Source organism: Heptranchias perlo, chromosome 6, assembly GCF_035084215.1.
Source record: "Heptranchias perlo isolate sHepPer1 chromosome 6, sHepPer1.hap1, whole genome shotgun sequence".
NCBI lineage: Eukaryota > Metazoa > Chordata > Chondrichthyes > Hexanchiformes > Hexanchidae > Heptranchias > Heptranchias perlo.
The window spans coordinates 3,302,060-3,329,427 of record NC_090330.1 but is presented as its reverse complement, the minus strand read 5'-3'; the positions used below and the strand labels follow the sequence as shown (position 1 = coordinate 3,329,427).

The 27,368-nt window shown below is 48.0% G+C and overlaps 2 protein-coding genes across 3 annotated transcripts in view; both read right to left on the bottom strand.

Annotated features, from left to right (window-relative positions):
- The window catches only part of LOC137322632 (protein Atg16l2), a 60,528-nt gene extending 56,971 nt beyond the window's left edge, over positions 1-3,557 (bottom strand). Inside the window, exon 1 of the mRNA XM_067985539.1 lies at positions 3,441-3,557. Coding sequence (XP_067841640.1) covers positions 3,441-3,537 — 97 coding nt within the window. The 5' untranslated portion in view covers positions 3,538-3,557. The remainder of the gene's footprint in view (positions 1-3,440) is intronic.
- Positions 3,558-12,312: 8,755 nt separating this feature from the next.
- Positions 12,313-27,368, bottom strand: part of LOC137322682 (cGMP-dependent 3',5'-cyclic phosphodiesterase) — a 275,396-nt gene continuing 260,340 nt past the window's right edge. For both annotated transcript variants that reach the window (XM_067985615.1, XM_067985616.1), the window contains exons 28-30: positions 22,263-22,301; positions 21,691-21,797; positions 12,313-15,405 (exon numbers count right to left, since the gene is read on the bottom strand). In XM_067985615.1, the coding sequence (XP_067841716.1) occupies positions 15,177-15,405; positions 21,691-21,797; positions 22,263-22,301 (375 nt within the window). In that variant the 3' untranslated portion in view covers positions 12,313-15,176. The remainder of the gene's footprint in view (positions 15,406-21,690; positions 21,798-22,262; positions 22,302-27,368) is intronic.

The following is a 27,368-nucleotide window of genomic DNA, read 5'->3' as shown; positions in this document are numbered from 1 at the left end:
CAGTGGCTCAAGAAGGCAGCTCACCACCACCTTCTCAAGGGGCAACTAGGGACGGGCAATAAATGCCGGCCTTGCCAGTGACGCTCACAGTCCAGGAATACATTTTTTAAAATCATCTTAACTCTTGACCTCAAGTTTGTGTAAAACAAACAGTGGGAGAAAGTGAGTTCTGACTGACTTGTTCTGACTGGATCCAATCCTGCTCTCTGTGCGAGCAGACTGCCTCTGGCAACCTCTGGTCTCCCCGTTAAAATGACCTGGTGAGGTTATAATCGACAAACTCCGAGTCGGCAGCCAGAAAAAAAGCTGCTTCTTGTTGTGTGAAACTTTAACAATTTTGGCACCTGGGTTTGAAATCTTGAGCTCAACGTGCTGAGAAATGTCCAACTGCTGTCGACAGCAACATGATCGAAATCAGGAGCTCACTGTGTGGGAGATTACAGATACTGACCTGGCCTCGTCACCCTCTGGCACACAATGTGCCTGCGAGCTTAATATTGTGGCCACGTCAAAAAAAGGTTATCGAGAAACAGGTTAAAGAAAATATCCTCCTCCCTCCCCCAACCCCAATACTCCCACTCCAAATATCCCCCCACCCCAATACTCCCACTCCAAATATCCCCCCGCCCCAATACTCCCACTCCAAATATCCCCCCGCCCCAATACTCCCACTCCAAATATCCCCCCGCCCCAATACTCCCACTCCAAATATCCCCCCGCCCCAATACTCCCACTCCAAATATCCTCCCACCCCAATAATCCCACTCCAAATATCCCCCACCCCAATAATCCCACTCCAAATATCCCCCCGCCCCAATACTCCCACTCCAAATATCCCCCACCCCAATAATCCCACTCCAAATATCCCCCCACCCCAATAATCCCACTCCAAATATCCCCCACCCCAATAATCCCACTCCAAATATCCCCCCACCCCAATAATCCCACTCCAAATATCCCCCACCCCAATAATCCCACTCCAAATATCCCCCCACCCCAATAATCCCACTCCAAATATCCCCCCACCCCAATAATCCCACTCCAAATATCCCCCCACCCCAATAATCCCACTCCAAATATCCCCCCACCCCAATAATCCCACTCCAAATATCCCCCCACCCCAATACTCCCACTCCAAATATCCCCCACCCACCCCAATACTCCCACTCCAAATATCCCCCACCCACCCCAATACTCCCACTCCAAATATCCCCCACCCACCCCAATACTCCCACTCCAAATATCCTCCCCCCACCCCAATACTCCCACTCCAAATAAGGTAAACAAGAACTTCTGCATTGCTTCTCACTGGGCTGTATAAAATGGCCATTGGCTCAAAATTATTTTGGTTTGGATTTATAGAATGAAATGAAGACTTGCATTTATATAGCGCCTTTCACAACCTCAGGACGTCCCAAAACACTTTACACAATGAAGTACTTTTTGAAGCGTAGTCACTGTTGTAATGTAGGAAACGCGGCAGCCAATTTGCGCACAGCAAGATCCCACAAACAGCAACATGATAATGACCAGATAATCTGTTTTTTAGTGATGTTGGTTGAGGGGTAAATATTGGTCCAGGACACCGGGGAGAACTCCCCTGCACTTTTACAGCCACCTGAGGGGGCAGACGGGGCCTCGGTTTAACATCTCATCCAAAAGACGGCACCTCCGACAGCGCAGCACTCCCTCAGCGCTGCAACAGGACTGCCAGCCTGGATTATGGGCTCAGGTCTCTGGAGTGGGGCTCGAACTCACGACCTTTTGCCTCAGAGCCGAGAGTGCTACCCACTGAGCCACGTCTAAGAGAGAGGGAGGCACGAGGAGAGCGGAGGCTTAGCAACGGCCTGCGGTGAACTCCAGTTCCAGTGCTTGCTCGCCCGCCCCACTCACCTCTCCCACAGTCACGGCTGAAGTGGCCGGAGAGAACTCCCCTGCTCTTCGTCCAAACAGTGCCCTGGGACGTTTAACCTTACCCTCAGCAGACAGTTGCCGCAGTTTAGCAGCTGATCCAAACAACGGCCTCTCTGACGGTGCAGGGCCCCTTCCGTACTACACTGAAGTAACAGGCTGGGTTATGCACCCAAATCTTGGACAGCCCCTGACTCGAAGCAAGCCCATTAGCTGAGCCAAACTGACACGGTACTTTCAACGGGAATGGAGGAGGCAGACGGGGCACTGAAAGCAATATTTGCCTTCATTTGAGTTTGGGTTTCACAGGTTGGTCATATTTTAGGTCTTGTTAAAGAACAAACTGAAATAAATTTTGGTGATTTATTACATTGGGCCCAGATGGGATGATGATGATGATGGGAGCTCTCTCTTTATAGAAGTACATTTTGGAGGGCAGGAAGGAGGGCCAGGGAAGAGATACAAGGATAGAAGGACAAGAGCAGCAGGCACATGGGAACACCACCACCTGCACGTTCCCCTCCAAGTCACACACCATCCCGACTTGGAAATATATCGGCCGTTCCTTCATCGTCGCTGGGTCAAAATCCTGGAACTCCCTTCCTAACGGCACTGTGGGAGAACCTTCACCACACGGACTGCAGCGGTTCAAGAAGGCGGCTCACCACCACCTTCTCAAGAAGTTTGTTTGGACACCAGTGAAGCACAAGAGGCTAAAAATCAACAAACGTCCATCAGAAACCGACTCAAACTCCCTCCCTCCGCCCCTGCCAAGATTTGACATTCTTGTGCAATGACGTTTTGTAATCGGATCACAGCACACGAACACACATTCTGGAATGTAAACATGTGATTGAAAAAGGAGAGAAAATAAAACCTGCCGGACCCGTCCCCAGCAGTGAGGGTTAAAACCTACAATAAAACAACTCTCGGACTGAACTCACCACTGGGTGTTTACACTGAGATTGGGACCATTTAATGAAACGTTCCCCCCTCCCTCTCCTCTCTTTCCCTCTCTTTCCCTCCCTCCCCTCCCTCTCCTTCCCTTCCCTCCCCTCCCCTCCCTCTCCTCTCCTCTCTCTCTCCCTCTCTTTCCCTCCCCTCTCTCTCCTCTCTTTCCCTCCCCTCTCTCTCTCCTCTCTTTCCCTCCCCTCTCTCTCTCCCTCTCTTTCCCTCCCCTCTCTCTCTCCTCTCTTTCCCTCCCCTCCCCTCTCCTCTCTCTCCCTTCCCCTCTCCTCTCTCTCCCTCCCCTCCCCTCTCTCTCCTCTCTTTCCCTCCCCTCTCCTCTCTTTCCCTCTCTCTTTCCCTCCCCTCCCTCTCCCCTCTTTCCCTCCCCTCCCTCTCCCCTCTTTCCCTCCCCTCCCTCTCCTCTCTTTCCCTCCCCTCCCTCTCCTCTCCTCTCTTTCCCTCCCCTCCCTCTCCTCTCCTCTCTTTCCCTCCCCTCCCCTCCCTCTCCCCTCCTCCCTCCCTCCCCCTCCCCCGGAACGTGCAATCCACAAAACCAGAAGCCGAGCGGCGGTGCTGCTCACAGGAGAGGATGAGTGTCTGGAAGTGGAGTTTCTGCTGGCGGTCGCGGTGCCGGAGTTGCCGGCCGATGTGTCTCCTCCACCCCCCGGGAGCCGCCATCGCCCAAAGTGTCAAAAGAAAAAAACTGGCAACAAAAGCAAAGTGTCACAGTGCGGCTGACGTCACCGCGCGAGGGGAGGGAATCCCCGAGTGGGAAACAGGAAGAGGGGGGGCTTCCCTCCCTCCAACAAAACCAGCTTACATTTAGACATAGATGTATATATTTGTGTGTGTACACACACTATGTATATTTGGTACACAACCAGGAATGTTGGGGTTGAGGGGGTTGTAATTTGGGATGTACCAAAATCTTGATCCACCTACAGGCTGAATGGTCATAGAATCATTGAAAATAGGAGCAAGAGTAGGCCATTCGGCCCTTCGGGCCTGCTCCGCCATTCCAAATGATCATGGCTGATCGTCTAACTCAGTACCCTGTTCCCGCTTTTTCCCCATATCCCTTGATCCCTTTAGCATTAAGAAATATATCTATCTCCTTCTTGAATACATCTAATGACTTGGCCTCCACTGCCTTCTGTGGTAGAGAATTCCACAGGTTCACCACCCTCTGAGTGAAGAAATTTCTCCTCATCTCAGTTCTAAATGGCACACCCCGTATCCTGAGACTGTGACCCCTGGTTCTGGGCTCCCCAGCCATCGGGAACATCCTCCCTGCATCGAGTCTGTCTAGTCCTATTAGAATTTTATATGTTTCGATGAGATCACCTCTCATTCTTCTAAACTCTAGTGAATATAAGCCTAGTCGACCCAATCTCTCCTCATACGTCAGTCCTGCCATCCCAGGAATCAGTCTGGTAAACCTTCGTTGCACTCCCTCCATGGCAAGGACGTCCTTCCTCAGATAAGGAGACCAAAACTGCACACAATATTCCAGATGTGGTCTCACCAAGGCCCTGTATAACTGCAGTAAGACATCCCTGCTCCTGTACTCAAATCCTCTTGCAGTGAACGCCAACATACCATTCGCCTTCCTAACTGCTTGCTGCACCTGAATGCTGGCTTTCAGCGACTGGTGTACAAGGACACCCAGGTCTCGTTGCACCTCCCCTTTTCCCAATCTATCACCATTCAGATAATAATCTGCCTTTCTGTTTTTACAACCAAAGTGGATAACCTCACATTTACCCACGTTATACTGCATCTGCCATGTTCTTGCCCACTCACCCAACTTGTCTAAATCACATTGGAAGTCTGCAAAGCATTTGGAAATCGAAAGAACTGTTAATAACAACAACAGCGTGCCTTTATATAGCGCCTTTAACGTCCCAAGGCGCTTCACAGCAGCGATTATCAAACAAAATTTGACACCGAGCCACATAAGGAGATATTAGGACAGGAGACCAAAAGCTTGGGCAAAGAGGTAGGTTTTAAGCAGCGTCAAATCGAGATCTTCCACCCTCCGTAATCTTGAGCTCATCCAAAACTCTGCTGCCCGTATCCTAACTCGCACCAAGTCCCGTTCACCCATCACCCCTACGGTCACTGAAGTAAATCGGCTCCAGGTCCAGCAACGCCTCGATTTTAAAATTCTCATCCATGTTTTCAAATCCCTCCATGGCCCTCGCCCCCCTCACTGTCTCTGTAACCTCCTCCAGCCCCCTACAACCCTCCAAGATCTCTGCGCTCCTCCAATTCTGGCCTCTCGCGCACCCCCGATTTCCCATCGCTCCGCCATTGGCGGCCGTGCCTTCAGCTGCCTCGGCCCTAAGCTCTGGAATTCCCTCCCTAAACCTCTCCGCCTCTCTCTCCTCCTGTAAACCTACCTCTTGTCACCTGTGCTAATATCTCCATATGTAGCTCGGTGTCAAAGCTTGTTAGATAATCGCTCCTGTGAACCGCCCAGGGACGTTAAAGGTGCTATATAAATGCAGGTTGTTGTGAAAGTTCAATGTTCCCCGGTGTTTTCGTTCCAACGTTTTCTGCTGATCCCGTTTAACACCTATGAATATGAATGGTATGGAGTTCCACACATTGGCCAAATGCCTCATTTGCAATGATATAACCTGACTAACAATATTTGGTGTCAGTTCACAATCAACGATGAAGAGGCTGCACAATTGGACTCTCTTTTGTGCCGGGTTTCCCAATCTCCTGCCGGTTCTCTGAGTTCTCTGGGCGGCACCCTCTCTCGTCTCTGAGTCAGAAGGTGGTGGGTTCGAGCCCCGCTCCAGAGACTTGAGCACAAAATCCAGGCTGACACTCCCAGTCACGGTACTGAGGGAGTGCTGCACTGTCAGAGGTGCCGTCTTTAAGATGAGACATTAAACTGAGGCCCCGTCCGCCCCCTCAGCTGGAAATAAAAGGTCCCACAGCCACTATTCGAAGAAGAGCAGGGGGAGTTCTCCCCGGTGACCTGGCCCAATATTTATTCCTCAACCAATATCGCTAATACGGATTATCTGGTCATTTATCTCATTGCTGTTTGTGGGATCTTGCTGTGTACAAATTGGCTGCTGCGTTTCCTACATTACAACGGTGACTACATTTGAAAAAGTCTTTAAGAACATAAGAAATAGGAGCAGAAGTAGGCCGTACAGCCCCTCGAGCCTGCTCCGCCATTCAATCAGATCTTGGCTGATCTTTGACCTCAACTCCACTTTCCTGCCCGATCCCCATATCCCTTGATTCCCCTAGAGTCCAAAAATCTATCGATCTCAGCCTTGAATATACTCAATAACTGAGCATCCACAGCCCCCTGGGGTAGAGAATTCCGTAGATTCACAACCCACTGCATGAAGAAATTCCTCCTCATCTCAGTCCTAAATGGCCGACCCCTTATCCTGAGACTATGCCCCCTAGTTCTAGACTCTCCAACCAGGGGAAACAATCTCTTAGCATCTACCCTGTCAAGCCCCCTAATAATCTTATATGTTTCAATGAGATCACCTCTCATTCTTCTAAACTTCAGAGAGTATAGGCCCATTCTACTCAATCTCTCCTCATAGGACAACCCTCTCATCCCAGGAATCAATCTAGTGAACCTTCTTTGTACCGCCTCCAAGGCAAATATATCCTTCCTTAGATAAGGAGACCAAAACTGTACACAGTACTCCAAGTGAGGTCTCACCAAATCCCTGTACAATTGTAGTAAGACTTCCTTACTCTTGTACTCCAACCCCCTTGCAATAAAGGCCACATGCCCTTTGCTTTCCTAATTGCCTGCTGTACCTGCACACTAACTTTTTGTGTTTCTTGTACAAGGACACCCAAGTCTCTCTGAACACCAACATTTAATAGTTTCTCACCATTTAAAAAATATTCTGTTTTTCAATTCTTCCTACCAAAGTGAATAACCTCACATTTCCCCACATTATACTCCATCTGCCACCTTCTTGCCCACTCACTTAACCTGTCTTTGCAGGCTCTTTGTGTCCTCCTCACAGCTTACTTTCCCACCTAGCTTTGTATCATCAGCAAACTTGGATACATCACACTCGGTCCCTTCATCTAAGTCATTAATATAGATTGTAAATAGCTGAGGCCCAAGCACTGATCCTTGCGGCACCCCACTAGTTACAGCCTGCCAACCTGAGAATGACCCGTTTATCCCTACTCTCTGTTTTCTGTCCATTAACCAATCCTCAATCCATGTTAATATATTACCCTAACCCCATGAGCCCTTACCTTGTGTAACAACCTTTTATGTGGCCCCTTTCTTTTTTTCTTTTTTGAAGAAGGCTAAGCACTAAACATGCTGAGTCAGGATGAGCACGTTTGTGTCCTGACCTCTCGGTGTGAACTCCTGGATAGTTCATGACACCAGCCGTTATTGACGTCGTTACTTCGCACATGTGCAGTGGGCAAAGTGTGGTGTGTCTCGGATTCACGGGGATTCCGATGCAGGACCGGATCACAGTGGAAACTAGCTCCACTTGGGAGAGAGAGGCAATTCAGTCTGCTCTGCCATAACCTTGCCGTGTAGTGGTTATGTCACTCGACTAGTAATCCAACAGGCCTGGGTTAATAATCTTAGCGAACGTGAGTTTAAATCCCACCAAGGAAGTTAGAAAATTGGAATTCAGTTTAAAAAAAAGCTGTAAAAATCTGGTCTCAGTAAAAGTGACCATGAAACTGTCGGATTGTCGTAAAAACCCAACTGGTTCACTAATGTCCTTTAGGGAAGGAAACCTGCCGTCCTTACCCGGACTGGGCCTATATGTGACTCCAGCCCCACACCAAAGTGGTTGACTCTTAACTGCCCTCTGAAGTGGCCTAGCGAGCCTCTCGGTTGAAGGCAACTCTAGATGGGCAATAAATGCTGGTCTTGTCGGCGACACCCACAGTCCAAAGAATTAATTTTAAAAAATATATATATATATATATAAAAGCACCTTGACAGGGGCTGGAATCCAAGATTCTTTTTTTCCCCTGGCCCGTTCATCCCTTTAAATGAATCAGGTATCAGAAAAACATTTACTAGGACCCTTGAGGGAAAAGAGATAGAAAAGAGAAGGCTGAGGGGTGACTCGATAGAGGTCTTTAAAATTATGAAAGGGTTTGATAGGGTAGACGTAGAGAGGATGTTTTCACTTGTGGGGGAGACCAGAACTTGGGGCCATAAATATAAGATAGTCACCAATAAATCCAATAGGGAATTCAGGAGAAACTTCTTTACCCAGAGAGTGGTGAGAATGTGGAACTCGCTCCCACAAGGAGTAGTTGAGGTGACGAGTATAGATACATTTAAGGGGAAGCTCAATAAACACATGAGGGAGAAAGGAATAGAAGGATATGCTGATAGGGTGAGATGAAGTAGGGTGGGAGGAGGCTCACCTGTTGGCATGGACCTGTTGGGCCGAATGGCCTGTTTCTGTGCTGTAAAGTCTATGTAATTAACAACAAAATGAATTAACAACATTATTTTCACTGGTTCGTGAAATGGTTCCTTTATTGTTGTAGGAGGGGGAGATTTTTATTTCCTGTTTGCAGGCAGGACCTGGTATCTGCTTTATCTTCTAATTGAGGAGCTGGTTGTCAGGTAGACAAAGGGTAAAGGTCAACTCTTGCTCCCAGACGATAATAGCACAGGATTCCTGCAGTGTATCCAAAGTCCAGTTCCTGACGTTACTTGAAATCTTCGAAGACTGACCTGGGAGTTTTCTGGAGTGGGGGTGGGTGTTTTAATTCTGTGTCCCGTCCCCCGATTCTTCAGGGTTGGTGATGATGTTGAGTCCAAGAGATCTTACCTCAACTCTTCCCATCCCTTCCCCCAACTCTTGGAACCCGTTCAATATGTTTTCGTAGATGAACAGCTAGGGCTCGACAGGGTAGATGCAGGGAGGCTGTTTCCCCTGGCTGGGGAGTCTAGGACCAGGGGTCACAGTCTCAGGATAAGGGGCCGGCCATTTAGGACTGAGATGAGGAGAAATTTCTTCACTCAGAGGGTGGTGAATCTTTGGAATTCTCTACCCCAGAGGGCTGTGGAGGCTCAGTCATTGAGTACATTCAAAACAGAGAGCGATAGATTTCTAAATATTAAAAGCATCAAGGGATATGGGGATGGTGCAGGAAAATGATGTTGAGGTAGAAGATCAGCTATGATCTTGTCGAATGGCGGAGCAGGCTCGAGGGGCCGGATGGCCTACTCCTGCTCCTATTTCTTATGTTCTTATGAATTGGATAAATACTTGAAGGGGGAAATAATTTGCAGGGCTATGGGGAAAGACCGTGGGAGTGGGACTAATTGGACAGCTCTTTCAAAGAGCCGGCACAGGCACGATGGGCTGAATGGCCTCCTTCTGTGCTCTTTGATTCCACTGGTCCTAATTAGAACTCAGAGGCTCAGAAATTCCTGTCGGCCACTTTCAGAGCACGGGTGGGATCAGGGAACAATCCGAGGATCTTGCCCCAAAGATGGAGGCCCGTAGGATCACTAGAAATTGGTCCTGGGGCCTCAGCTACATTTTTGGGGTGAGCATGAAGCTGAGTCCACGCTCCCACAACCAGCTCACCCCACGGGAGACTTTATGGCATTATTTCAAAGAAGAGGCGGAGAGTTCTCCCCAGAAACCTAGGCCAATATTTGCCCCTCGACCAATATCACTAAAAAAAAACTGATTATCTGGTCATTATCTCACTGCTGTTTGTGGGATCTTGCTGTGCACAAATTGGCTGCCACGATTCCAACATTCCAACAGTGACTACACTTCAAGAAAAAGTACTTCACTGGCTGTAAAGCGCTTTGGGACGTCCTGAGGTCACGAAAGGCGCTATAAAATGCAAGCTCTTTCTTTCTAAGGCATTTAGCACAATAACAGAACCTAGAGCACGTTACTAGAAGGACAATAGGTCCAGGATGAATGGGAGACCAACAATCCACAAGGAGATACCAGATGCAAGGTCCTGATGGGGTGTTTTCTGCCTGCGTCTCTTCTCAAACAGATCAGGCCAGTCAGTTCCAGGAGTTGCTAACTCCTCCAGTATTGGCCTGGAGTCTCCAGGAATTGAAAATAAATCTCGCAGACACTGATGCGAGCAAAACACCCGGGAGAAAAATCATGGGTTGGGGGGGGGCATTAAAATAATAGTATGTTTTTTCATTTTCTTTGAACACTTCTGTTCATTAGTGATAAAAATATTGGAGACGATGGGAGAGAAAAGGCTGTTTGACTGACGGTCAAGAATCGCCCAATCGAGTAATGAAGAGTCTCCTCATTTCCCGATTGGCCATGGGGAAGGCGGGGCTTCGCGATGATGGACGTGTTGGGCGACCGATGGCGGGAGAGTGTGGGGGCAGGGCAGTTGGAGGTGGGATGTCACGTGGTGAAATCTCCAGGGTTACGTCCAACCAGAGTTGGCAACCCCTAGTCCGTTCCAGTCTGGCAAAATTGATGCCAAAGTTCTCAACAATGTAAACGAAATAAAACATTGAAAACAGGAGCAAGAGTAGGCCATTCGGCCCTACGGGCCTGCTCCGCCATTCGAAATGATCATGGCTGATCGTCTAACTCAGTACCCTGTTCCCGCTTTTTCCCCAAGTCCCTTGATCCCTTTAGCATTAAGAAATATATCTATCTCCTTCTTGAATACATCTAATGACTTGGCCTCCACTGCCTTCTGTGGTAGAGAATTCCACAGGTTCACCACCCTCTGAGTGAAGAAATTTCTCCTCATCTCGGTTCTAAATGGCATTCCCCGTATCCTGAGACTGTGACCCCTGGTTCTGGACTCCCCAGCCATCGGGAACATCCTCTCTGCATCTAGTCTAACCAGTCCTGTTAGAATTTTATATGTTTCGATAAGATTACCTCTCATTCTTCTAAACTCTAGTGAATATATGCCTAGTCAACCCAATCTCTCCTCATACGTCAGTCCTGCCATCCCAGGAATCAGTCTGGTAAACCTTCGTTGCACTCCCTCCATGGCAAGGACATCCTTCCTCAGATAAGGAGACCAAACTTGCACACAATACTCCAGATGTGGTCTCACCAAGGCCCTGTATAACTGCAGTAAGACATCCCTGCTCCTGTACTCAAATCCTCTTGCAATGAAGGCCAACATACCATTCGCCTTCCTAACTGCTTGCTGCACCTGAATGCTCGCTTTCAGCGACTGGTGTACAAGAACACCCAGGTCTCGTTGCACCTCCCCTTTTCCCAATCTATCACCATTCAGATAATAATCTGCCTTTCTGTTTTTACAACCAAAGTGGATAACCTCACATTTATCCACGTTATACTGCATCTGCCATATTCTTGCCCACTCACCCAACTTGTCTAAATCACATTGGAGCCTCTTTGCATCCTCCTCACAGCTCACATTCCACCCCAGCTTTGTGTCGTCTGCAAACCTGGAAATGTTACATTTAGTTCCCTCATCCAAATCATTGATATATATTGTGAATAGCTGGGGCCCAAGCACTGATCCCTGCGGTACCCCACTAGTCACTGCCTGTCATCCGGAAAAAGACCCATTTATTCCTACTCTCTGTTTCCTGTCTGTCAACCAATTCTCAATCCATGCCAGTATATTCACCCCAATCCCATGTGCTTTAATTTTGCACACTAACCTCTTGTGTGGGACATTATCAAAAGCCTTCTGAAAATCCAAATACACCACATCCACTGGTTCTCCCCTATCTATTCTACTAGTTACATCCTCAAAAAACTCCAGTAGATTTGTTAAACATGATTTCCCTTTCATAAACCCATGCTGACTTTGTCCAATCCCGTTAATGCCCTCCAAGTGTTCTGTTATCACATCTTTTATAATGGACTCTAGCATTTTCCCCACTACTGATGTTAGGCTAACTGGTCTGTAATTCCCTGTTTTTTCTCTCCCTCCTTTTTTAAATAGTGGGATTACATTTGCCACCCTCCAATCTGTAGGAACTGTTCCAGAGTCTATATAATTTTGGAAGATGATCACCAATGCATCCACTATTTCCAGGGCCACTTCCTTTAGTACTCTGGGATGTAGATTATCAGGCCCTGGGGATTTGATAATTTCCCTAGCACTTTTTTTTTTACTAATACTGGTTTCCTTCAGTTCCTCCCTCTCACTAGACCCTTGGTTCCCTAACATTTCTGGGAGGTTATTTGTGGCCTCCTTTGTGAAGACAGAACCAAAGTATGTGTTTAATTGTTCTGCCATTTCTTTGTTCCCCATTATAATTTCCCCCATTTCTGACTGTAAGGGACCTACATTTGTCTTCACTAATCTTTTTCTCTTGACATATTTATAGAAGCTTTTACAGTCAGTTTTTATGTTCCCTGCTAGTTTACTCTCATACTCTATTTTTCCCCTCTTAATCAATCTCTTTGTCCTCCTTTGCTGAATTAAAAGAGGCAAGAAAGTTAAATGAAGGGAGTGGAGAACCGCAAAAAACAGAATTTATTCAGAAACATAAACGTTTTATATTTACAATAGCTAGACAGCTCCGACCACTCGTGTAGTTCAGAGTGAGTGATATCTTGACAAGTTTAGACAAGTAGCACATGGCAAATGCCCCTTAATACATAAAGTGTATTCTACTGAATGTCTTACAGGAAGTCACCAGCTCACTGCCCAGTATCTCTCTTCTTACTGTGTGTTCTGCTGGTCAGAATCATACGTCATGGGTGTTGAGGGATTTCGGGAAAAAGGGCAGGGAATGGGAATAAAAAAAATGAGAGGTGGCTGACAAAATGGGAGAGCAGGTTCGAAGGGCTGAATGGCCTCCCCCTGTTACTTTACGGAGAGCAGCCATTTTGTGTTGTAGCCCCGCCTCAATGTTGATGTTACTGGAGCAGAACTTTACGAATGTAACATTAAGGCGGAGCTCTAAACAAAATGGCTATTCCTATACTATCCCATCAGTTTATAACGCACAAGGCACAATAATAGTGAGGCTTTTTCATTATTAGTAACTGTACAGACACCTTCACCTTCAAACCTCCCTCTTCTTGGGACTGTGATGCCATTCAACAGGATTTGCTTCCAGTTGAACAAGACAGGTAGAAATTTATGGAAGGTGGGAGCGGATGGGGGAAATTGAACTCTTTAGACCTTGTGATTAAAGCAAAAAGATACAAACATTCTACACTGCCCAATCAAACACTCCCAGGGCAGGTACAGAGTGACGCTCCCTCTACACTGCCCAATCAAACACTCCCGGGGCAGGTACAGAGTGACGCTCCCTCTACACTGCCCAATCAAACACTCCCAGGGCAGGTACAGCACGGGTTAGATACAGAGTAAAGCTCCCTCTACACTGCCCCATCAAACACTCCCAGGGCAGGTACAGCACGGGTTTGATACAGAGTAAAGCTCCCTCTACACTGTCCCATCAAACACTCCCAGGGCAGGTACAGCACGGGTTTGATACAGAGTAAAGCTCCCTTTCTACTGCTCCTGCCTCAGGCACCCCTTGTGATTATTCCATGTTCAATATGTCGCTGGAGTGTTGAGTTGTAAGCAGTGTTGTCTGGTGAATCTGTACCCATTAGAAACTGGGTTTGGGGGAAGTCCCAATCTCATTAGAGGCAGCAGGGAGAGGATCTCCTCACCCTATCAGTACGGACTGGTCTTAGGATGCAGATACTGGCAGTAAATGAGCAATAAGCTAATCCATTGCGATACCGAAAGCCCCACCATTGACAGTCCACAGAATACACTATCAAGGAGCACAGCAAACTCAAAAGTCTCAGTGACGGTTCAAACGACTGCGGCAGTGGGGTACACAAAGACCCGATGTGGGGGTACGGTTCCGTGCGTGCCAGCTGCTCGGCCAGGACAGCTGTTCTTCTCGTGTGAGACTGGACATCGAGCTGCGGTGGACCACCCAACTATTGGAGCCTAGTGGTCACACTGCTGGACTAGCAACCCAGGAGTTCAAATTCCACCACAGTGAAATCAAACCCAATAAACCTGGCCATTGGTGGGATGTCGCCTGATTTTTAAAAAATGACCGTGAAAGCTGGCGGATTGGTGTCCTTTAGGGAAGGGAGCCTGTCACCCGTTACTTAGTCTGGACTACTCGTGACTCCAGTCCCACACTTGTAACGCCAACTGAGCCGTGGGGGTGGGGGGGGGTGAGGAGGGCGGGGAGTGGGGGAGGCTGAGGGGGTGGGGAGGGAAGGGATTTTGCTCTTTGAATTGGAAGTGCCTCTCCTCGGGTTGGCTGTCCATCAATGGCTACTCCCCTTACGAATTGGATCGTCCCCATGTGATAATTGACCCCGTCCTCAATGTGTACGGGTCTTCCAAGGAATGAGAACCCCCCCTCCCCCCCCTGCAACACTTTTCTCCTGGATGGGCTGCCCCGAGCCGCACCATCTCCTGGGGCTGGGTGAAAGATTTGGCTGTGACTCTCCTTGTACATTTCGGTTCAGGCCATCAGAGACCCCGACCTTCCATAACCATCGACTTTCCTCTCACTGCCCTTACGCTCTGCCGTCTACCTTTCTCTCATCGCCGGTCGGTCTAAGTTACCTCCACCCACCCCCAACCTTGAATGTTGAATAACCAAGTGTGGGGGGCGGTGGGCGGGAGCGATTTGCGTTCGTCCCAGATGTGGGACGGCGCTGGCTCCACAACGTGGGGCTGTCAGGGAAACTTTTCCTGTAGTGTCCAATCCAGCTACACGTGGGCAAGCCGTCCTGCGATTAACCTTCACCTTTAAATATGCCAGCCTCGTCCCCTATAATGCTTAAATATGCATGCTTGTTTTCAAATCCCTCCATGGACTCACCCCCTCGCCCCCATCTCTGTAACCCTCCTGCAGCCCTACAACCCTCCGAGATCTCTGCGTCTCCTCCAATTCTGGCCTCTTGCGCGTCCCCGATTTCCATCGTCCCACCATTGACGGCCGTGCCCTAAGCTCTGGAATTCCCTCCCTAAACCTCTCCGCCTCTCCCTCTCCTCCTTTAAGACGCTCCTCAAAACCTACCACTTTGACCAAGCTTTTGGTCACCTGTCCTAATATCACCTTAAGTGGCTCGGTGTCAATTTTTGTTTTGATAATCGATCCTGTGAAGCGCCTTGGGATGTTTTTACTACGTTAAAGGCGCTATATAAATGCAAGTTGTAGTTGAGTGTAAATCTCAAAAAAATAAGAGTGAGAAAAAGACTATGGAAAATGTCCACTCAATTAACGTTCAGGCCTGTAAAAATAAATTAAAAAGATGCCAACATTTGCTGATGTCAGTCACTTCCTTATTATTTTTTTCTGTTCTTTTCAACTGCAATAAAAATAATCATTAATGTTTAGAATTGGATTTCTTTCCCTTGACTATGGGGGTCTTGCTCTTTGGGGACTTGTTCACTGGTGGTGTTCCATCTGTTGCATCTTCATCTAGGAAGTCCAGAGAGTTGTTACTGGGAAGACCTGTGGTGGTGAACTTGGGAGAGACTTTAATCCAATGGTCTCGGTTGGCTTTCACTCGCTGGTACAGAATCTCTGATTTGGGCAGGATTTCCTTCAACAGCCTGCCCCAAAAAAAAAAAGAAATCGGCTTTAATGCTGTGTCGGCCGTGGCTTAATGGGCAGCAACTCTCACCTCTGAGTCAGAAGGTCGCGGGTTCCAGCCCCACTCCCAGAGATTTGAGCGCAGGACGTGGGCTAACATTCCCGGCGCAGCGCTGTCGGAGGTGCCGACTTTCGGATGAGACGTTAAACCGAGGCCCCCCCAACCCCCCCGCCGTCGGGCAGACGTAAAAGATCCCACGGCCGCTATTTCGAAGGAGAGCAGGCAGAGTTCTCCCCGGTGCCCTGGGGGCCGATATTTATCCCTCAATCAACATCACTAAGAAAACAGATTATCTGGGTCACTTATCTCATTGCTGTTTGTGGGATCTTGCTGTGCGCGAATTGGCTGCCGCGTTTCCTACATTACAACAGTGACTACCCTTCAAAAGTACTTCATTGGCTGTAAAGCGCTTTGGGACGTCCTGGGGTCGTGAAAGGCGCTATATAAATGCAGGTACTTTCTGTTTTTAATGCGTGGAAAATAAATCCCGGGGGGATAACTTGCCAAGGGAGTTGGGGGCGAGCTTCCCCTTTCACCCCAGGGGCCTGGCTTTGAGACACGTGATGGATGCAGCGGAGGGAGGCCGTTCGGCCTAGTTTTGGTCCCTCCGTCTGGAAGCCTAGGCCCTTACCCCGGGCTCTCTGCTGCTCTCGGCAGAGTTCGGCAGGGCTAGGCCCCGTCCGCGGCCGGATTCCCGGGGGGGGGGGGGGGTTAGGTCAGAGCGTCCTCCCAATGGTGCCCAACAAGTGCTGGTGGAACAAACGTTGGGGCAGGAAGGTGAAGCGCAAACAACCATTCCCCCCACCCCCCTACTCCCGCCCCCCCCCACCAACCTCATCCGCACCCCACCCACATTGCGACTATTTTCTTGGATGAGGCAAAAACCTTGTGGATCTGGGATTACATAGAATGTACAGCACAGAAACAGGCCATTCGGCCCCACTGGTCCATGCCGGTGTTTATGCTCCACACGAGCCTCCTCCCTCCCTACTTCATCTCACCCTATCAGCATATCCTTCTATTCCTTTCTCCCTCATGTGTTTATCGAGCTTCCCCTTAAATGTATCTACACTATTCACCTCAACTACTCCTTGTGGGAGTGAGTTCCACATTCTCACCACTCTCTGGGTAAAGAAGTTTCTCCTGAATTCCCGATTGGATTTATTAGTGACTATCTTATATTTATGGTCCCTAGTTCTGGTCTCCCGCACAAGTGGAAACATTTTCTCCACGTTTACCCTATCAAACCCTTTCATTGCCTTAAAGACCTCTGTCAGGTCTCCCCTCAGCCTTCTCCTTTCTGGAGAAAAGAGCCCCCGCCTGTTCACTCTTTCCTGATCGTTGTGATCACTCTGTTTTCTCACCGCCCCTCCCCAACCTGGGATTATCCCTGAATTAGAGCAAACGAACATAAGAAATAGGAGCAGAAGTATTCCATTCGGCCCCCCGAGCCTGCTCCGCCATTCAATAAGTTCATCATCATAGAAAGGTTACAGCACGGAAGGGGGCCATTCATCCCATCGAGTCCGTGCCGGCTCTATGCAAGAGCAATCCAGCTAGTCCCACTCCCCCGCCCTTTCCCCGTAGCCCTGCAAATTTTTTCCTTTCAAGTACTTATCCAGTTCCCAATTCAAGGCCATGATTGAATCTGCCTCCACCACCCCCTCGGGCAGTGCATTCCAGATCCTAACCACTCGCTGTGTAAAAAAGTTTTTCCTCATGTCGCCTTTGGTTCTTTTGCCAATCACCTTAAATCTATGTCCTCTGGTTCTTCACTCTTCTGCCAATGGGAACAGTTTCTCTCTATCTACTCTGTCTAGACCCTTCATGATTTTGAACACCTCTGTCAAATCTCCTCGCAACCTTCTCTGTTCCAAGGAGAACAACCCCAGCTTCTCCAGTCTATCCACATAACTGAAGTCCCTCATCCCTGGAATCATTCTAGTAAATCTTTTCTGCACCCTCTCTAAGGCCTTCACATCTTTCCTAAAGTGCAGTGCCCAGAATTGAACACAATGCTCCAATTGTGACCGAACCAGTGTTTTATAAAGGTTCATCATAACTTCCTTGCTTTTGTACTCTATACCTCTATTTATAAAGCCCAGGATCCCGTATGCTCTTTTAACCGCTTTCTCAACCTGCCCTGCCACCTTCAAAGATTTGTATACCCCCAGATCTCTCTGTTCCTGTACCCCTTTTAGAGTTGTGCCCTCTAGTTTATATTGCCTCTCTTTGTTCTTCCTACCAAAATGTATCACTTCACACTTCTCTGCATTAAATTCCATCTGCCACGTGTCCGCCCATTCCACCAGCCTGTCTATATCCTCTTGAACTCCATCACTATCCTCCTCACTGTTTACTACCCTTCCAAGATTTGTGTCATCTGCAAATTTTGAAATTGTGCCCTGTACACCCAAGTCCAAGTCATTAATATATATCAAGAAAAGCAGTGGTCCCAGCACTGACCCCTGGGGAGCACCACTGTACACCTCCCTCCAGTCCAAAAAACAACTGTTCACCACTACTCTCTGTTTCCTGTCCCTTAGCCAATTCTGTATCCATGTTGCTACTGCCCCCTTTATTCTATGGGCTTCAACTTTGATGACAAGCCTATTATGCGGTACTTTATCAAACGCCTTTTGAAAGTCCATATACACCACATCAACCGCATTGCCCTCATCGACCCTCTCTGTTACCTCATCAAAAAACTCTATCAGGTTAGTTAAACACAATTTGCCTTTAACAAACCTGTGCTGGCTTTCCCTAATCAATCCACACTCGTCCAAGTGACTGTTAATTCTGTCCTGGATTATCATTTCTCAAAGTTTCCCCACCACCGAGATTAAACTGACTGGCCTGTAGTTGCTGGGTTTATCCTTACACCCTTTTTTGAACAAGGATTTAACATTTGCAATTCTGCAGTCCTCTGGCGCCACCCCTGTATCTACGGATGTTTGGAAGATTATGGCCAGTACCTTGGCAATTGCCATCGGAACATAGGAACAGGAGTAGGCCATTCAGCCCCTCGTGCCTGCTCCGCCATTTGATAAGATCATGGCTGATCTGTGATCTAACTCCATATACCTGCCTTTGGCCCATATCTATCTCAGATTTAAATTTAGCAATTGAGCTAGTATCTTACTTCCCTCAGCAACTGAGGATGCATCACATCCGGACCGGGTGATTTATCTACTTTAAGTACAGCCAGCCTTTCTAGTACCTCCTCTTTATCAATTTTTAGCCCATCCAGTATCTCAAATATATCTTCCTTTACTGAGACTCTGGCAGCATTATCTTCCTTGGTAAAGACAGATGCAAAGTCCTCATTTAGTACCTCGGCCATCCCCTCTGCCTCCATGTGTAGATCTCCTTTTTGGTCCCTAATCGGTCCCACCTCTCCTCTTACTACCCGTTTACTGTTTACATGACTTTTGAATTCCTTTTTATGTTGGCTGCCAGTCTATTCTCATACTCTCTCTTAGTTCCTTTTTCACTTCCCCTCTGAACTTTCGATATTCAGCCTGGTTCCCACTTGTGTTATCAACCTGACATCTGTCACACACCCCTTGTTTCTGCTTCATCTTACTCTCTATCTCTTTCATCATCCAGGGAGCTCTGGCTTTAGTTGCCCTACATTTCTCCCACATGGGAATGTATCTAGACTGTACCCGGACTATCTCCTCTTTAAAGGCCGCCCATTGTTCAATTAGTCTTACCTGCCAATCTTTGATTCCAATTTACCCGGGCCAGATCCGTTCTCATCCCACTGAAATTGGCCCTCCTCCAATTGAGTATTTTTACTCTAGAATGCTCTTTGACCTTTTCCATAGCTAATCTAAACCTTATGATACTGTGACCACTGTTCCCTTAATGTTCCCCCACTGACACTTGCTCCACTTGGCCCACCTCATTCCCCAGAACCAGATCCAGCAATGCCTCCTTCCTCGTTGGGCCAGAAACGTACTGGTCAAGAAAGTTCTCCTGAACACACTTCAAAAATTCCTTCCCCTCTTTGCCCCTTATTATTATTACTATCCCAGTCTGTATTAGGATAGTTGAAGTCTCCCATTATCACCACTCTATGAGCCTTGCACCTCTCTGTAATTTCCCTGCAAATTTGCTCCTCTATATCCTTCCTTGGTGGCCTATAGAATACACCCAGTAGTGTAATGGCACCTCTAGTGTTTCTTAACTCTAACCAAATAGATTCTGTCCTTGACCCCTCCAGGACATCCTCTCTCTCCAGTACTGCAATATTCTCCTTAATCAATACTGCCACCACCCCTCTTTTGTTTCCTTCCCTATCTTTCCTGAACACCTTGTATCCAGGAATATTGAGTGCCCAATCCGACCCTTTTTTGTGCCAGGTCTCCGTTATCGCCACGACATCATATTCCCATGTGGCTATTTGTGCCTGCAGCTCACCAACCTTGTTTACTACACTTCGTGCGTTTATACACATGCACTCTAAACCTATCATAGACCTTTTTGTATTCTCTCTTAGTCTGGTCTCATCTAATACCACACTATCTCTTACTCTAGTGCTATCTGTCTCTCCCAATCCTTTCTGCACCTTGTTTCTCCTTTTCAATGCAATATTCTGTTGCCCATCCCCCTGCCAAATTAGCTACAGCCCCCACCCCCACATCACTAGCGAACCTCCCCGACAGGACATTGGTCCCAGCTCTGTTGACGTGCAACCCGTCCGGCCTGTACAGAACGTACCTCCCCCAGGATTGGTCCCAAAGCCCCAGGAATCTAAAGCCCTCCCTCCTGCACCATCTCTCCAGCCACTCATTCATCTGTTCTATCCTCCTATTTCTATACTCGCTAGCACGTGGCACCGGGAATAATCCAGAGATTACTACCTTTGAGGTCCTGCTTATTAATCTCTTTCCCAACTCCTTAAAATTTGTCTGCAGCTCACCAACCTTGGCTGATCTTCTACCTCAACTCCACTTTCCCGCCCGATCCCCATATCCCTTGATTCCCTTCGTGTCCAAAAATCTATCGATCTCAGTCTTGAATATACTCAACGACTGAGCATCCACAGCCCTCTGGGGTAGAGAATTCCAAAGATTCACAACCCTCTGAGTGAAGAAATTTTTCCTCATCTCGGTCCTAAATGGCCGACCCCTTATCCTGAGACTATGTCCCCTGGTTCTAAACTCTCCAACCAGGGGAAACAGCCTCTCAGCATCTACCCTGTCAATCTCTCTTAAGAATTTTATACGTTTCAATGAGATCACCTCTCATTCTTCCAAACTCCAGAGAAGAAGGGCCGATTTTACATAATCTCTCCTCATAGGACAACCCTCTCGTCCCAGGAATTAATCTAGTGAACCTTCGTTGCACCGCCTCCAAGGCAAGTATATCCTTCCTTAGGTAAGGAGACCAAACCTGTACACAGTACTCCAGATGTGGTCTCACCAGAGCCCTATATAATTGCAGCAAGACCTCCTGACTCTTATACTCCAACCCCCTTGTGCTGGGCTAACATTCTAGATGATTCCATGCACTAAGCATGGGTGTAAAACTACGCGGTGCGGGCCAGCTGCCCGTTGTAGAAACCGCCCGGGCAGCAAATTGAAAGCCTACCCCGTGGTCTGCCCACCCCATCCCTCGAGATTCCTCTCCCTCCCGCTGAGAATGTTTGCTGTCCATTCTCCCTCGTTCACTTAATTTCCACACCTGGCTCCCCAGCCCAATTACGACCCGCCCTCCCCGACTTTTCTCCCACATCTGCCTCTCTCTGTACCCCCACTTCACTCTTTCTCCCGCCTAACCTCATCTTCCCTTCACTTTCCCTGCTCCACTCTCCTCTCCTCTCTCCTTCTACCCGTCTCGATGTTTCCTCCCACTCCTCTCCCAATTCCCCTCCTCTTCTCCCAACCCTCCCAATCTCCTTCTCCACTCTCCCCCTTCTCCCCATCCCTGTTTCCATCCTCACCTTGTCTCACCCCATCCCCCCTCTCCTCCCCCCGTCCCTCCCAGCTGTCTCCTCCCTCTCCCCTCTAGTGCCGCTTGACTCGAAAACCGCATCTTACGTGAGCAATTCCATGGGGGATTGACCAAGGCCACCAATACCACTGCTTGACACTTTGACCCTAACCCTAACCCTTGGACCCTTCCTTGGTAGGTCAGAGCTCTTGACCATTGTCCACTGCCAGCTGCCTGATCAATGATGCTGAACAGGGTTGCCCGCACCGGAGAGATGGGTTAACTCAGTCCCCTTTGAACTTACTCGTATGTTGGCATGGCAATGTGTTCCATGAAATTGATCTGGAGATCTGGGACGTAGGCCTTGTCTCTGTCCATCATCTCACTTGGATGGTTCCCCATTGCTTTTTCCTGTAAATGGGCAGGAACAAAACAAAAAAGGTCAAACTTCCCCACGGGAGGCAGCCATTGCAGGAAGTCCCACAGTCCGATGGTTGGGTTTTAATGAATGCTCCTGACTTACCCTTTACTGCTTTATAAACCCGACTGAGTCCTCACTCACTCACCTACTTTATAAACCCCACCGAGTCCACACTCACTCACCTACTTTATAAACCCCACCGAGTCCACACTCACTCACCTACTTTATAAACCCCACCGAGTCCACACTCACTCACTTACTTTATAAACCCCACCGAGTCCACACTCACTCACTTACTTTATAAACCCCACCGAGTCCACACTCAATCATCTAATTCTTCTCAAGACTGAAAAGTTCACATTTCTTCAGTCTGAGCCTTCAATGGATCTCAGAACATCTCAAAAACACACTCAATGTCCCAACAGAAAAATTCATATTTACAAGTGTTGTCTTACCAGGTCTCCTTGTGAAAAAAATTCTTTGTATATCAGTTCCTAGGAGAGAAACAAAATAAGGATTGTCTGAGTTAGGGGTGTTTTGTAGTAAAGAGAGAGTGAATAGCCAGCAACCTTCCAAAGGGCAGGAGGGTCAGTACCCGTCAGTGATAGATAGAAATACATAGAATTGCAACATGGAAACAGGCCATTCGGCCCCACCAGTCCGTGTTGGCATTTACCCTCCATGCGGGAAAATAGTCTTGGTCATATTTACCCGCGCTGATCCCATATCCCTATAACCCCGTGGCCTTCATTCACCTATCCAATCTAATCTTGCATTGGAATAGTTTCTGCTTCAACCATTAACCTGAGTGGTGAATCCTCACAACTCTCTGCTTGAAGAAGTTTCTCCCGCCCTCTCTGTGCTAAATCTCTTGCGTTTAATCTTGTACCTGTGGCCCCCACCCCTCATTCTCGACCCCTCCACTAACGGAAACAGTCCGATTCTACCTACCCTGTCCCACACTTCCATAAATTAACAAAGCTTCTATCGTATCAACGACAACGACCTAGGCCCTAAGCTCTGGAATTCCCTCGCTAAACCTCTCTGCCTCTCTGGCTCTCTCTCTCTCCCCCTTTAATGTGCGCCTTAAAACCTACCTCTTTGGCCAACCTTTTGTCCTAATGGGCTGGAAATCGCTCCCTAAATAACGGAGGAGCTCAACAGCGCTCTCCGTCGCTCGTGGCGAATTGAAGGAGCAAAGTTCCCGCGTTCGCACGTGCGCAGTGAAACGCAGGAATCCGGAGCTCGCTCCCAGCGGCTCGCCGGCCATGTGACAGCTTCGAATGAAAGCGGCCATCGCACGCTGCAATCAGAGAAATCAGTCGAATCGTGGAAAGATACAGCACAGGAGGAGGCCGTTCGGCCCATCGTGCCTGTGCCGGCTCTTTGAAAGAGCTGTCCAATCAGTCCCACTCTCCCCCTGCTCTTTTCCCGAAGCCCTGCAAATTTTTTCCCTTCACGTATTTATCCAATTGTTTTTTGGAAGTTATGATTGAATCTGCCTCCACCGCCAAAATCAGTGATAAAGCGCCAACTTGCTTATCTGCCCAGCTGGAAAGTAACTAATTACGCCGCCAAACAGGTACGCTTAAAAATACAGGACTGAACTAAGTTTTATCAGCGCGGTGAGTCTCAATGACTGTCAAACAACTGGAAATTAACTTTTAAAAATGTGCAGTCTCATATTCCTCCTTATTTTAATAGTTTTTGGTCATTAATTTTTTTTTACTTTTCCCTTCTGACTCTTTAATTTAACTATTTCTTTGGCTTTTTATATTAAAAAAATTAACATTTTTATTTACAATGTCATACAGAATACTAACTTTCGGTGAATGAAGTCTGTTTGCCTGTTTGAGCAACGCAGCCTGAATCTGTGGCCGGGACTTCTCTTCCCGACAGATTTTGTGGGGGTGTCTTCTCCTCACGGACTGTTCCAGCCGAGCAGCAACTCCCGCCGCTCGGAGGTTGGGTTTATAGCGCACATTTTTCTTAAAGTTCAAATTCATGCAATTCGACGCCACAGAGCCCGCAGTGAGTATTTTCGTTAATTTAATTCGCAGGAGCGGCGGTGAGGGTCGCCTCGCTGCTCGGAGCAATTTCTGGCCCAGTATCTCCGTATGTGGCTCGGTGTCAAATTTTTGTTTGACAATCGCTCCCGTGAAGCGCCTTGGGACGTTTTACTACGTTTAAGGCGCTATATAAATGCAGGTTGTTGTTGTATCATATCGTCCCGTATTCTGCGTTGTTCTAACGATAAATCCTCAATTTTCAAATCTTTCTTTGCACTTGTATTTCTCATATCAGGTGACATCCTAGTGTATCATAGTAGGTTCAGCACAGGAGGAGGCCATTTGGCCCTTCGTGCCTGTGCTGGCTCTTTGAAAGAGCTGTCCAATTAGTCCCGCTCCCCCTGCTCTTTCCCCGTAGCCCTGCAAATTTTTTCCCTTCAAGTATTTATCCAATTCCCTTTTGAAAGTTATTATTGAATCTGCTTCCACCGCCCTTTCAGGCAGCGCGTTCCAGATCATAACAACTCGATGAGTAAAACAATGTTTTCTCGTGTCGCCTCTGGTTCTTTTGTCAATCACATTAAATCTGTGTCCTCTGGTTACCGACCCTTCTGCCACTGGAAACAGTTTTTAAAAATTTATTCTATCAAAACCATTCATGATTTTGAACACCTCGATTAAATCTCCTCTTAACCTTCTCTGCTCTAAGGAGAACAATCCCAGCTTCTCCAGTCTCTCCACATAACTGAAGTCCCTCATCCCTGGTACCATTCTGGTAAATCTCCCCTGCACCCTCTCTATGGCCTTGACATCCTTCCTAAAGTGCGGTGCCCAGAATTGAACACAATACTCCAGCTGAGGCCTAACCAGTGTTTTATAAAGGTTTAGCATAACTTCCTTGCTTTTGTACTCTCTGCCTCTATTAATAAAGTTCAGGATCCCATATGCTTTTTAACAGCCTTCTCAACTTGTCCTGCCACCTTCAAAGATTTGTGTACATACACCCCCAGGTCTCTCTGTTCCTGCACTCCCCTTAAAATTATACTATTTAGTTTATATTGCCTCTCCTCGTTCTTCCTACCAAAATGTATCACTTCTTTGCGATAAATTTCATCTGCCATGTGTCTGCCCATTTCACCAGTCTATTTATGTCCTCCTGCAGTCTGTTATTATCTGTTACTATCTTCAACATTTCCAAGTTTCGTGTCATCTGCAAACTTTGAAATTATATCTACCACACGCAAGTCCAGGTCATTAATATATATCAAAAAGAGCAGTGGTCCTAATACTGTCCCATGGGGAACACCACTGTAAACTTCCCTCCAGTCTGAAAAACAACCGTTCACCACCACTCTCTACTTTCTGTCCCTTAGCCAATTTTGTATCCACGCTGCCACTGTCCCTTTAATCCCATGGGCTTTAATTTTGCTAATATGTCTAGTATGTGGCACTTTATCAAACGCCTTTTGAAAGTCCTTGTACATAACATCAACCTTCTCCATTACTTCATCAAAGAACTCAATCAAATTAGTCAAACCCAATTTTCTTTAACAAATCCGTGCTGACTTTCATTTATTAGCCCATATTTTTCCAATTTTGTCCTGGTACCTTGTCAAAGGCTTTTGTAAAGTCCATGTACACTATGTTACCCACTCAAACAATTCTGTGAGGATTGTCCAGCACAATTGTCTCCTATCGAAATCTTTGCTGGCTACTTCTGACTATTTTCTCTTATTTCTAGATATGTGATCATTTTGTCCTTAAAGACGCTAAAATGTTCTGAGTAATGTGACAGGAGGGACTCTATGGGTCAGTACCGGTCTGTAATGTGACAGGAGGGACTCTATGGGTCAGTACTGGTCTGTAAGGGGACAGGAGGGACTCTATGGGTCAGTACTGGTCTGTAATGGGACAGGAGGGACTCTATGGGTCAGTACTGGTCTGTAATGGGACAGGAGGGACTCTATGGGTCAGTACTGGTCTGTAATGGGACAGGAGGGACTCTATTGGTCAATACTGGTCTGTAAGGGGACAGGAGGGACTCTATGGGTCAGTATTGGCCTGTAATGGGACAGGAGGGACTCTATGGGTCAGTACTGATCTGTAATGGGACAGGAGGGACTCTATGGGTCAGTACTGGTCTGTAATAGGACAGGAGGGACTCTGTGGGTCAGTACTGGTCTGTAATGGGACAGGAGGGACTCTATTGGTCAATACTGGTCTGTAAGGGGACAGGAGGGACTTTATGGGTCTGTACTGGTCTGTAATGGGACAGGAGGGACTCTATGGGTCAGTACCGGTCTGTAATGGGACAGGAGGGACACTATGGGTCAGTATTGGTCTGTAAGGGGACAGGAGGGTCTCTATGGGTCAGTTCCAGTCTGTAGTTGGACAGGAGGGACTCTATGGGTCAGTACTGGTCTGTAAGGGGACAGGAGGGACTCTATTGGTCAGTACTGGTCTGTAATGGGACAGGAGGGACTCTATGGGTCAGTACCGGTCTGTAATGGGACAGGAGGGACTCTATGGGTCAGTACTGGCCTGTAATGGGACTGGACCTCACTTGAAATTCAGAAATGCTGGATGAGTGCCACCTGATAAAGGAGCCCCCTTGTCACCACACCAGAGATTCTACCATGTACCCTGCCCCTCCACCGCCCCCACCTTGGGGGTAGAGTTGTTCGGCAGCAGTAGTGCAGAGGGGGAGCCAGCGGCTCGGCAGCCCCGTTTTACACCTCACTGAAGTCAATGGAAAATAGAAGCGGGGCAGGGGAGGGGGCAAATCGGGATTGCCGATTCACTATTGTCATGCGACCAATCTCACCCCCTCTGGCTCTTGCTGGGGTTCGATTCCACAGTCTAGCCCTTCGTCCAAGTTGCCACCCTCCACTTGTTAGTCTGGACAATGAGTGTCGGCCAAATGTTTTCCCTGGGGGTGGGGACATCCCAGCTGAACCCGCCCGCCACCCTCCCCCTCTTACACCCATCCACGTTTTCCACGAACAACAACAACAACTTGCATTTATATAGCGCCTTTAACGTAGCAAAACGTCCCAAGGCGCTTCACAGGAGCGATTATCGGACAAAATTTGACACCGAGCCACATAAGGAGATATTCGGAGAGGTGACCGCAAGCTTGGTCAAAGAGGTAGGTTTTAAGCAGAGTCTTAAAGGAGGAGAGGGAGGCGGAGAGGTTTAGGGAGGGAATTCCAGAGCTTAGGGCCCGGGCAGCTGAAGGCACGGCCGCCAATGGTGGAACGATGAAAATCGGGGATGTGCAAGAGGCCAGAATTGGAGGAGCGCAGAGATCTCGGAGGGTTGTAGGGCTGGAGGAGGTTACAGAGATAGGGAGGGGGGCGAGGCCATGGAGGGATTTGAAAACAAGGATGAGAATTTTTAAGTCGAGGCTTTGCCGGACCGGGAGCCAATGTAGGTCAGCGAGCACAGGGGGTGATGGGTGAACGGGACTTGGTGCGAGTTAGGATACGGACAGTAAAGTTTTCAATGAGCTCAAGTTCACAGAGGGCGGAAGATGGGAGGCCGACCAGGATA